We start from the raw sequence: 11,910 nt of genomic DNA, 5'->3' as shown, positions 1-11,910 counted from the left end.
AGGTCAGTGTGTATAGCAGCGCAGGAAAGTGTATAGTAGTATAGGTCAGTGTGTATAGCAGCGCAGGACAGTGTATAGTAGTATAGGTCAGTGTGTATAGCAGCGCAAGACAGTGTATAGTAGTATAGGTCAGTGTGTATAGCAGCGCAGGACAGTGTATAGTAGTATAGGTCAGTGTGTATAGCAGCGCAGGAAAGTGTATAGTAGTATAGGTCAGTGTGTATAGCAGCGCAGGACAGTGTATAGTAGTATAGGTCAGTGTGTATAGCAGCGCAGGAAAGTGTATAGTAGTATAGGTCAGTGTGTATAGCAGCGCAGGACAGTGTATAGTAGTATAGGTCAGTGTGTATAGCAGCGCAGGAAAGTGTATAGTAGTATAGGTCAGTGTGTATAGCAGCGCAGGACAGTGTATAGGTCAGTGTGTATAGCAGCGCAGGACACCGCTACACCGCCTCCTCCCGCCACACGGGGGCGCGCTGCTAGCGGCAGCCGGAGCGGTGACGTCACATCCAGGAAGCGGCGTCCGTGGTGATTCGGAGGCGAGACGGTGATGGCGCGGCCGACGGGCTGGCTGCTGGGAGCGGCGACAGTGCTCAGCCTGTACCGGTCAGTGAGGGGAGGGGATATCACCTGTATCTATCCATGTATCACACACTTATTCCTGTGCCCCCGTGTCACACACTCATTCCTGTCACTTCCAGTTACTTATCCCTGTGCCCCCTAACCTGTGTCATATTCTCATTCCTGCCCCCCCCCATGTATCACACAGCCATCTCCGTGTCATACACTCATTCCTGTGCCCTCCCATGTGTCACGCCCTCATTCCTGTGCCCCCCATGTGCCACGCCCTCATTCCTGTGCCCCCGCCATGTGTCACCCACTCATTCCTGTGCCCCCGCCATGTGTCACACACTCATTCCTGTGCCCCCCGCCATGTGTCACACACTCATTCCTGTGCCCCCGCCATGTGTCACACACTCATTCCTGTGCCCTCCCATGTGTCACACACTCATTCCTGTGCCCCCGCCATGTGTCACACACTCATTCCTGTGCCCCCGCCATGTGTCACACACTCATTCCTGTGCCCCCCCATGTGTCACGCACTCATTCCTGTGCCCCCACATGTGTCACGCACTCATTCCTGTGCCCCCCACATGTGTCACGCACTCATTCCTGTGCCCCCCACATGTGTCACGCACTCATTCCTGTGCCCCCCCATGTGTCACGCACTCATTCCTGTGCCCTCCCATGTGTCACGCACTCATTCCTGTGCCCCCGCCATGTGCCACGCACTCATTCCTGTGCCCTCCCATGTGTCACGCACTCATTCCTGTGCCCCCCCCATGTGTCACACACTCATTCCTGTGCCCCCCATGTGTCACACACTCATTCCTGTGCCCCCCCATGTGTCACACACTCATTCCTGTGCCCCCGCCATGTGTCACACACTCATTCCTGTGCCCCCGCCATGTGTCACACACTCATTCCTGTGCCCCCCCATGTGTCACGCACTCATTCCTGTGCCCCCCACATGTGTCACGCACTCATTCCTGTGCCCCCCACATGTGTCACGCACTCATTCCTGTGCCCCCCACATGTGTCACGCACTCATTCCTGTGCCCCCCCATGTGTCACGCACTCATTCCTGTGCCCTCCCATGTGTCACGCACTCATTCCTGTGCCGTCCATGTGCCACGCACTCATTCCTGTGCCCTCCCATGTGTCACGCACTCATTCCTGTGCCCCCCCCATGTGTCACGCACTCATTCCTGTGCCCCCCCATGTGTCACGCACTCATTCCTGTGCCCCCCCATGTGTCACGCACTCATTCCTGTGCCCCCCACATGTGTCACGCACTCATACCTGTGCCCCCGCCATGTGTCACGCACTCATTCCTGTGCCCCCCCATGTGTCACCCACTCATTCCTGTGCCCCCCCATGTGTCACGCACTCATTCCTGTGCCCCCGCCATGTGTCACACACTCATTCCTGTGCCCCCCACATGTGTCACGCACTCATTCCTGTGCCCCCCACATGTGTCACGCACTCATTCCTGTGCCCCCCCATGTGTCACGCACTCATTCCTGTGCCCCCCCATGTGTCACGCACTCATTCCTGTGCCCCCCACATGTGTCACACACTCATTCCTGTGCCCCCCACATGTGTCACACACTCATTCCTGTGCCCCCCATGTGTCACGCACTCATTCCTGTGCCCCCCACATGTGTCACGCACTCATTCCTGTGCCCCGCCATGTGTCACGCACTCATTCCTGTGCTCTCCCATGTGCCACGCACTCATTCCTGTGCCCCCCACATGTGTCACGCACTCATACCTGTGCCCCCGCCATGTGTCACGCACTCATTCCTGTGCCCCCCCATGTGTCACCCACTCATTCCTGTGCCCCCCCATGTATCACGCACTCATTCCTGTGCCCTCCATGTGCCACGCACTCATTCCTGTGCCCCCCATGTGCCACGCCCTCATTCCTGTGCCCCCTATGTGCCACGCCCTCATTCCTGTGCCCCCCATGTGCCACGCCCTCATTCCTGTGCCCCCCATGTGCCACGCCCTCATTCCTGTGCCCCCCATGTGCCACGCCCTCATTCCTGTGCCCCCCATGTACCACGCCCTCATTCCTGTGCCCCCCATGTGTCACGCCCTCATTCCTGTGCCCTCCCATGTGTCACCCACTCATTCCTGTGCCCCCCATGTGTCACCCACTCATTCCTGTGCCCTCCCATGTGTCACGCACTCATTCCTGTGCCCCCCATGTGTCACGCACTCATTCCTGTGCCCTCCCATGTGTCACCCACTCATTCCTGTGCCCTCCCATGTGTCACCCACTCATTCCTGTGCCCCCCCATGTGTCACCCACTCATTCCTGTGCCCTCCCATGTGTCACGCACACTCAATCCTGTGCCCCCCCATGTGTCACGCACTCATTCCTGTGCCCTCCCATGTGTCACGCACTCATTCCTGTGCCGTCCATGTGCCACGCACTCATTCCTGTGCCCTCCCATGTGTCACGCACTCATTCCTGTGCCCCCGCCATGTGTCACGCACTCATTCCTGTGCCCCCCCATGTGTCACGCACTCATTCCTGTGCCCCCCCATGTGTCACGCACTCATTCCTGTGCCCCCCACATGTGTCACGCACTCATTCCTGTGCCCCGCCATGTGTCACACACTCATTCCTGTGCCCCCCCATGTGTCACCCACTCATTCCTGTGCCCCCCCATGTGTCACCCACTCATTCCTGTGCCCCCGCCATGTGTCACGCACTCATTCCTGTGCCCCCCACATGTGTCACGCACTCATTCCTGTGCCCCCCCATGTGTCACGCACTCATTCCTGTGCCCCCCCATGTGTCACGCACTCATTCCTGTGCCCCCCCATGTGTCACGCACTCATTCCTGTGCCCCCCCATGTGTCACCCACTCATTCCTGTGCCCCCCCATGTGTCACGCACTCATTCCTGTGCCCCCGCCATGTGTCACGCACTCATTCCTGTGCCCCCCACATGTGTCACGCACTCATTCCTGTGCCCCCCCATGTGTCACGCACTCATTCCTGTGCCCCCCCATGTGTCACGCACTCATTCCTGTGCCCCCCCATGTGTCACGCACTCATTCCTGTGCCCCGCCATGTGTCACGCACTCATTCCTGTGCCCCCCCACATGTGTCACGCACTCATTCCTGTGCCCCCCCATGTGTCACGCACTCATTCCTGTGCCCCCCCATGTGTCACGCACTCATTCCTGTGCCCCCCTATGTGTCACGCACTCATTCCTGTGCCCCCCCATGTGTCACCCACTCATTCCTGTGCCCCCCCATGTGTCACGCACTCATTCCTGTGCCCCCGCCATGTGTCACGCACTCATTCCTGTGCCCCCCACATGTGTCACGCACTCATTCCTGTGCCCCCCACATGTGTCACGCACTCATTCCTGTGCCCCCCATGTGTCACGCACTCATTCCTGTGCCCCGCACATGTGTCACGCACTCATTCCTGTGCCCCCCCATGTGTCACGCACTCATTCCTGTGCCCCGCACATGTGTCACGCACTCATTCCTGTGCCCCCCCATGTGTCACGCACTCATTCCTGTGCCCCCCCATGTGTCACGCACTCATTCCTGTGCCCCCCCATGTGTCACCCACTCATTCCTGTGCCCTCCCATGTGTCATACACTCATTCCTGTGCCCTCCCATGTGCCACGCACTCATTCCTGTGCCCCCCCCATGTGCCACGCACTCATTCCTGTGCCCCCCCCATGTGTCACCCACTCATTCCTGTGCCCTCCCATGTGTCACGCCCTCATTCCTGTGCCCCCCATGTGTCACGCCCTCATTCCTGTGCCCTCCCATGTGTCACCCACTCATTCCTGTGCCCCCCATGTGTCACCCACTCATTCCTGTGCCCTCCCATGTGTCACGCACTCATTCCTGTGCCCCCCATGTGTCACCCACTCATTCCTGTGCCCTCCCATGTGTCACGCACTCATTCCTGTGCCCTCCCATGTGTCACGCACTCATTCCTGTGCCCCCCCATGTGTCACCCACTCATTCCTGTGCCCTCCCATGTGTCATACACTCATTCCTGTGCCCTCCCATGTGCCACGCACTCATTCCTGTGCCCCCCCCATGTGCCACGCACTCATTCCTGTGCCCCCCCCATGTGTCACCCACTCATTCCTGTGCCCTCCCATGTGTCACGCCCTCATTCCTGTACCCCCCCATGTGTCACGCCCTCATTCCTGTGCCCCCCCCATGTGTCACCCACTCATTCCTGCGCCCCCCCATGTGTCACCCACTCATTCCTGCGCCCCCCCCATGTGTCACCCACTCATTCCTGCGCCCCCCCATGTGTCACGCACTCATATGGGTAACTGAAAGCATAAAAATACCAGGAGACAGAAGAATGGATATATGCCCTCTTACAACGGGGATCTCTCGGCACATACACACATTGGTGTGTAACAATGTAGTCCTCGCACATTGTAACAGAAACGTGCAATTTAATCATAATGGGCACAGTTGCATTGTGTCTGAATTGACCCTGACATTTGTATGTACTTGTAGCCAAGCATTCAAAGTGAGAAATAGCTTCATTTATAGACGTTTAATACCCCTTTCAGACTGCACTTTTTGCCGTTTTTTTTTTTACCGCTTCAAAGCGGTAATATGTGCGGTGTGAAAGATCCGTTTTGAATTTACCGGTTCAAGAAAACCGGTCATTCAAAACGGTTAAAATGCAGGTTGTATCCAGGGGGTGAAGGAATGACCCTTCAGGTAGGATTTGCGCTGAGGGGGAGCAGCTTGAAGTATGGGTTAGATATATGGAAGATTGTGCGAACACAATTTTGGATCAAGCGCTAGGGAACAAGGGTGAGGACAGACTTGGGAGCACAAACAATTTCTAGGGAGAGGTGCACACACCGGCGATTAGTTTTGCATAGAGATTGCAGGAAAGGAGTAGAAGCGTAGGGAAATAAATGAATAAAACTGGAGAAAGATGAGGAGAGGAAAAATAATAAATAAACCAAAATAAATAATAAATGAAAAATAAAAAATAAAAAAAAACAAAATAAAAATAAAAATAAAACAATAATAAAAACGTAAATGAATAATTTTATTCAGTACTTGTTTCCTAGCACGGCCACACCGATTTACATCGGGGTGGTCGTGTCGGAAAAATCGGGTCGATCGCATCGCATGTGATTTGGTCGCATGCGATGCGATCGACGCGACCGACCGATTTTCGACCCGATTTTTTTATTGAATGAAATGTAAATCGGGTCCCTGGGACCTGATTTTACATTGGATTCAATGTAAAATATTCCCAACCCCCCCAAATTTCACGGCGTACACCCCACCCCACGATAGACGCCATCCCGAAGCGTGGCGAGCGGCGGCGGTGCGCGTCCTCCGACCTTTTCATTCCCCTACTATCCACGTCGGCGTGGAGTTGACAATAGAATAGTGTGGCGAGCGCAGCGAGCCACCGAGCCCGAAGCGCGGCGAGCGGACGCGTATACCTGTGAAGTTATACGCGTCCCCTCGCGGGGCTCGCTGCGCTCGCCACGCTTCGGGCTCGGTGGCTCGCTGCGCTCGCCACACTATTCTATTCTCAACTCCACGCCGACGTGGATAGTAGGGGAATGAAAAGGTCGGAGGACGCGCACCGCCGCCCCTCGCGGGCTCGCTGCGCTCGCCATGGAAATATGGCCTATGGAAATATCGGGGGCATCGCGTCGGTCGCGTCGGGACCAATGTTAATGGTCCCGACCGACGCGATGCCCCCGATATTGTCTCCTAGCCGGCAAAATGGACCTGATTTCAAAGGAAATCGGGTCCATCGTATGGATTGTGTACCTTAACTTAAAGGTACACGATCCATAAGATTGTGGCCGTGCTAGGAAACAAGTACCTTTTATTCATTTACGTTTTTATTATTTTTTTATTTTTATTTTTATTTTGTTTTTTTATTTTTTTCACATCACGTCTCGCTCCATCCACCAACGCCACGTTCCACCACAGACTGTCCAGGAGTTGGCGGATGCTTTAGTCCAGGTCTAAGAGGAGATCCCTCAGGAGACCATCCACCACCTCATCAGGAGCATGCCCAAGCGTTGTAGGGAGGTCATACAGGCATGTGGAGGCCACACACACTACTGAGCCTCATTCTGACTTGTTTTCAGGACATTACATCAAAGTAGTCAGCCTGTGGTGTGTTTTTCCACTTTAATTTTGAGTGTGACTCCAAATCCAGACCTCCATGGGTTAATACATTTGAAATCCATGGATACTTTTTGTGTGATTTTGTTGTCAGCACATTCAGCTATGTAAAGAACAAAGTATTTAATAAGAATATTTGGTACTTGTGTATTATCACGGTGCCCACTACGGCATTTGCCTAGTGGGCTATTCAGGGTAGTGAAATCGCATTGCATCGCATGCCATTATTATATGGCATTCCATGCGATGACGTGCGATTGTATGGCATGCGATGAGATATCGGTTCTGGTTGGACCTATAATAATGCCATGTAATGTGCTATACCATTAAATGAGATATGTCATTTATTTAGCCCCCTCCCCCCCCAGTATCCACGTCATCCCGAAGCGTGGCGAGCGCAGTGGGACAGCGTTAATAAATGACATTCTATGGCATTAAATGCTATTATAACAGTTGAAATTGTATCACATCACATGCCATACAGTAACGGCGTGCGATGCGATTCCACTACGTTTGCGTATGTAGTAAAATCAAGCGCCGTGATAATACACAAGTACCGAATATTTTATTCATTCAGATTCAGATGTTATGTTAGTGTTCCCTTTATTTTTTTTGAGCAGTGTGTGTGTGTATGTGTGTGTATGTATGTATGTATGTGTGTGTATGTATGTGTGTGTGTATATATATATATATATATATATATATATATATATATACCATTTTTTTATTTGAATTTATATAACAAATGTGAGAGATGCTGCCTTTTTTAGCGAATATTTTGCACATCTCTCACAGATGTTGTCACTCAAAGGGTTAAATAAGTGTCAGTAAATGAGTGTCACACAATAATTCCTGTGCTCCCTCTACCTATGACACAGTAATGCCCGCCCCCTCACACACACACACACACACACACACACACACACACACACACACACACCATGTGACTTGACCATGTGATGGGGGCTATGTTACCCAGTGTGTATATGTGTGTGTGTGTGTGTGTATATATATGTATGTGTGTGTGTGTGTGTGTGTGTGTATATATATGTATATATATATATATATATATATATATATATATATATATAATAGAGCTGGTGCTGTCACACAGATTACAGGCGAATATCTGCATTTAGGGACTAATTCAGCATGGATCGCTAATCAGAGACTTTGCAGATGGCTGGGAAGAGAAAGCTGCCAATCCGACAGAGTATCTGCCCCATGCAAATTTGCGAGAGAATTGCGCAATGCGTCGCTAACCGCGAATCCATATACAATTCCTGAACCATCCAAATGACTTTGCTGTCTGTGCAATTGTGAGTAAGTCTCAGACTGGCTGATAGAGGCTGGTGCTGACGTCACAGAACCAACCTGCAAACGCCTGGCCGTGCCTGCGTCCAGTTACCGCCCCCAAGCGCCAGATTCCTGTCAGTCAAACTGTGAGCTTTTGCATGTATGAACCATATGCATTTTCTGTTGCTATTTCCTTTTGGGCATGGTACACATGCACAGTCCGTCCCTGCCGAATTAGCCCCTCCGTTCCATGCACAGTCCGTCCCTGCCGAATTAGCCCCTCCGTTCCATGCGCAGGGTATGAGTAGTTGCAGATGACTAGTTATGTTGCATTGTTGGTGACAGATCTGTGTTTGTTCTCTCGCAGGTGGGTAGAATCCTCGGTAGCTCAGGAAGAGAAGCCTCAGGGTGAGTCCTACATGTGCAGCCCCACAGTATCCTATGTGTAGGTCTCTGTAAGGTATATATCACTAGTGTTCCCGCTAGGCTATTTTAGCGGGGCGCTGCGCCCTGCCCGATTTCTAAAGGGCAAAATGCGCCCTGTCCCTCCAGCAGCCTTTGGTGATGCGGCGGCCCGGGCATGCCTCCTTTGGTGACGCGGCGGCCCGGGCACGCCTCCTTTGGTGATGCGGCGGCCCGGGCATGCCTCCTTTGGTGACGCGGCGGCCCGGGCACGCCTCCTTTGGTGACGCGGCGGCCCGGGCACGCCTCCTTTGGTGACGCGGCGGCCCGGGCACGCCTCCTTTGGTGATGCGGCGCCCGGGCACGCCTCCTTTGATGACGCGGCGGCCCGGACACGCCTACAACGATGACGTCGGCGGGCCCGGTCCGCCCCCATCCCGTACAGCAGCGCCCTGCCCCCAAAAATTCCTAGGGGGAACACTATATCACTGCAGGGGACATCCTCATATTGGGGATCATTCTAGCACCCGGCATCTTTCATAACCCGCTGCAGCTCCTCTTCCCTGCCTGGGTTGTAGCTGTCCACTATGGTGCTTCTAGCACAGGGGTGGTCTGAATATCAGTGCTGAAATACAGACCACGCTGTGCTAGAAGCACCACAGCAGAGAGTTATTACCCTTGGCACATGGAATCTCCCAGTCTGATCTGTATCACAGTCCTGGATGATAGGTCCCACGTGACACCTTGTATATAGTGAGCTACATGTAACCCTTGCGTGGTCTGATACGTTCATATGTGATCAGTTACAGGAGTCATGGCAGTGACTGCCCCCTGCTGGAAGTCTGAGGAGTATGTCATATCTAAAGATTGCTACAACTGTAATCAGTTTGAGAGTGTAAGTGACCAGCATTTACCCCCATTATGTGATCCCTACCAGTACCGCCCGTTCCTGAAGCTCCGCCCCTGCCAGCTATTGTATAAACCCCAGAGTTACTGTCTGCTTTTGCTTACAGAAGACTCTCAACCAATGCAGCGTCACAGGATTCGTAGAGCAAGTCAGCTGTGCCACATCGAAGAAGGCAGAGTATAAAAGGTGAGTGGGCATCGAATCAGTCGCTGCAAACTGTGGCGGTGCCCTCGCTCACCTGAATGTAACTCACTTCCACAGTGATAGATATATATATATATATATATATATAGCAAAACAGATAACAAAGTGCGCCCTATTAGTGTAAGTCCACCACCATAAGAACTTGTGACACTATAGATCACAATACAACAGATTTATTATATTATAAGTATAAAACAACAATAAAACATTTTGTTCATCCGTGTGGAGTCATGAGTTCAACAACGGTCAATAGTATAAGGACACCCAACGCGTTTCGTCGTTATAAACGACTTCCTCAGGGGTAACCGTCCGTAGGCAACCTAACCTCGTGGGGAAAGATGTTTTCCTTCTCAGATGAAATAAGCCTTTCTATTAGACTCAATATATAGAGGAGTGGACCCGTTTGTAGATCTCAATCCTGATGCCACACTGCATCTAAAACAAAGTCAATTTCCGTATAAAACAGGGGAAATAAAAGGAATATCCAGGGAGAAATCAGATAGCTCCTTGTAGTAGTAGCCAAAATCCTTAATAGTGTAATGCAATAGTCACTAATGGGACCAGACTGGAGACCTGGAGTCTGGTCCCATTAGTGACTATTGCATTACACTATTAAGGATTTTGGCTACTACTACAAGGAGCTATCTGATTTCTCCCTGGATATTCCTTTTATTTCCCCTGTTTTATACGGAAATTGACTTTGTTTTAGATGCAGTGTGGCATCAGGATTGAGATCTACAAACGGGTCCACTCCTCTATATATTGAGTCTAATAGAAAGGCTTATTTCATCTGAGAAGGAAAACATCTTTCCCCACGAGGTTAGGTTGCCTACGGACGGTTACCCCTGAGGAAGTCGTTTATAACGACGAAACGCGTTGGGTGTCCTTATACTATTGACCGTTGTTGAACTCATGACTCCACACGGATGAACAAAATGTTTTATTGTTGTTTTATACTTATAATATAATAAATCTGTTGTATTGTGATCTATAGTGTCACAAGTTCTTATGGTGGTGGACTTACACTAATAGGGCGCACTTTGTTATCTGTTTTGCTATTTTTCCCTTCTCCCCCACTAACAGGGGGGAAATACATAGTTGCTGCCCAATTATTAATTACATTACAGCGCAGTGAAAGGGTATCCCCTCGATTGTTATATATATATATATATATATATATATATATATATATATATAATTTCAGACAGATAGTTTTGCTTTCCCTTTCGATGTTAAGGCGTCATTTGTCCCCTTTACTGTCCTCTAGTGGTCACCATTGATACTTCACCTCAGTAATAAGTATTTAGCTATATACTGTATACATATATTTGTGTGTGTGCTATTATACAGACAATATACTCCTGTGATAATGGTCGTCTTTATTGTGATCCCCAAGGTGCACAATTATAGAGGCTGATGCATGTGGGATGTTCCTCTTACCAAAGGTCACATGACACGGAGAGAGCCCAGTGGCTGATCAGCCAATAATTAGCCCTCCCTCATGTATGTGCACCACATCCCTAGTAAATGTCATTGCACTTGGAAGACATATGTTTGGAGGGCACTCACTCTTGAGTCATTGTGGGCAGGCTGGGTACATTGGGGGGCTGTAGGAAGCTAATGTATGCGCTGTGTAACTGGCACATCTCTCCCTCCTCCCAGCTGCCGCTCTGCGCCCATGGAGAAGAGGTTTTTCTGGCTGTTTGTGGCCATCATGATGGCGGGCTCTGTGGTCCTTTCTCTAGTGGTGGTTTCACGGCAGAGGACCTTGGACCGGCGAGCCCTGGAGAAAGTGCGCAAACAGATCGAGTCTATTTAATCTGCGGTCTTCCGAGGAAGAAGTGGGGGTACTTGGACTGTGGATCACATTGGATCTTCTCCCTGGGAATACTGCACCTGCTGCTCCCCATGCACCTTGCCACCTTCTCTCCATAGAGTTAGAGATCTCCCCCCTATAGACAGATGCCTGAGACCGTAGGATACACGATATGCCTGCCCCTTTGGTGAATTCTGATTGGTGGGACGGTGGAAGCAGCTGGACGTGGTGAATGGTGGCTTCCGACCAATCAGGAATTGTTATTCTGAATGTGCAGCCCCCTCCTTTAATACCAGGCACTGTGGGTTTGTACCGGCTGGTGGTGTTTGGAAACTTACTCAGAAATTTGGGGACTTTTGGTGTATTTATAATGCTCTTTGTCTGGTATATTACTGGCGCTTTGTTCTCTTGTTTTATATAAAAATAAAAGACACTATGTAACCCTGTCTATAAGGTCTGGCCTTTACACATGCTGGGCTGGGCTGGTATGGCATGGTGTTCCAGGCAACTTGTTATGTCTAGCAGGGGTCGTACATTGATTAATGT

At 51.2% G+C, this 11,910-nt stretch overlaps 1 protein-coding gene across 4 annotated transcripts; it reads left to right on the top strand.

Moving 5' to 3' along the window:
* Window positions 1-457: 457 nt before the first annotated feature.
* Window positions 458-11,805, top strand: JTB (jumping translocation breakpoint). 4 transcript variants are annotated; one of them, XM_083165886.1, is made up of 5 exons: window positions 458-606; window positions 8,403-8,443; window positions 9,247-9,332; window positions 9,454-9,530; window positions 11,211-11,805. In XM_083165886.1, the coding sequence occupies exons 1-5, from the start codon at window positions 551-553 to the stop codon at window positions 11,365-11,367; spliced, it is 417 nt and encodes a 138-aa protein (XP_083022012.1). In that variant the 5' UTR covers window positions 458-550; the 3' UTR covers window positions 11,368-11,805. The 4 variants fall into 4 exon arrangements, with proteins under 4 accessions (XP_083022012.1, XP_083022011.1, XP_083022010.1 ...); XM_083165885.1 differs by having other exon boundaries at window positions 9,451-9,530; XM_083165884.1 differs by having other exon boundaries at window positions 9,241-9,332.
* The last annotated feature ends 105 nt before the right edge of the window (window positions 11,806-11,910 follow it).

Source organism: Crinia signifera, chromosome 12 (assembly GCF_055691185.1).
Source record: "Crinia signifera chromosome 12, ASM5569118v1, whole genome shotgun sequence".
Taxonomy (NCBI): Eukaryota; Metazoa; Chordata; class Amphibia; order Anura; family Myobatrachidae; genus Crinia; species Crinia signifera.
This window is presented reverse-complemented; position numbering and strand designations above follow the sequence as displayed.

Excerpts from the sequence above, each read along its gene's own strand:
- JTB (XM_083165883.1), top strand. The coding sequence starts at position 551 with ATGGCGCGGCCGACGGGCTGGCTGCTGGGAGCGGCGACAGTGCTCAGC. Across the intron at positions 8,444-9,240 it reads TCAGGAAGAGAAGCCTCAGG|TTACAGGAGTCATGGCAGTG; the intron begins GTGAGTCCTACA and ends ATATGTGATCAG. Across the intron at positions 9,531-11,210 it reads AAGAAGGCAGAGTATAAAAG|CTGCCGCTCTGCGCCCATGG; the intron begins GTGAGTGGGCAT and ends CCCTCCTCCCAG.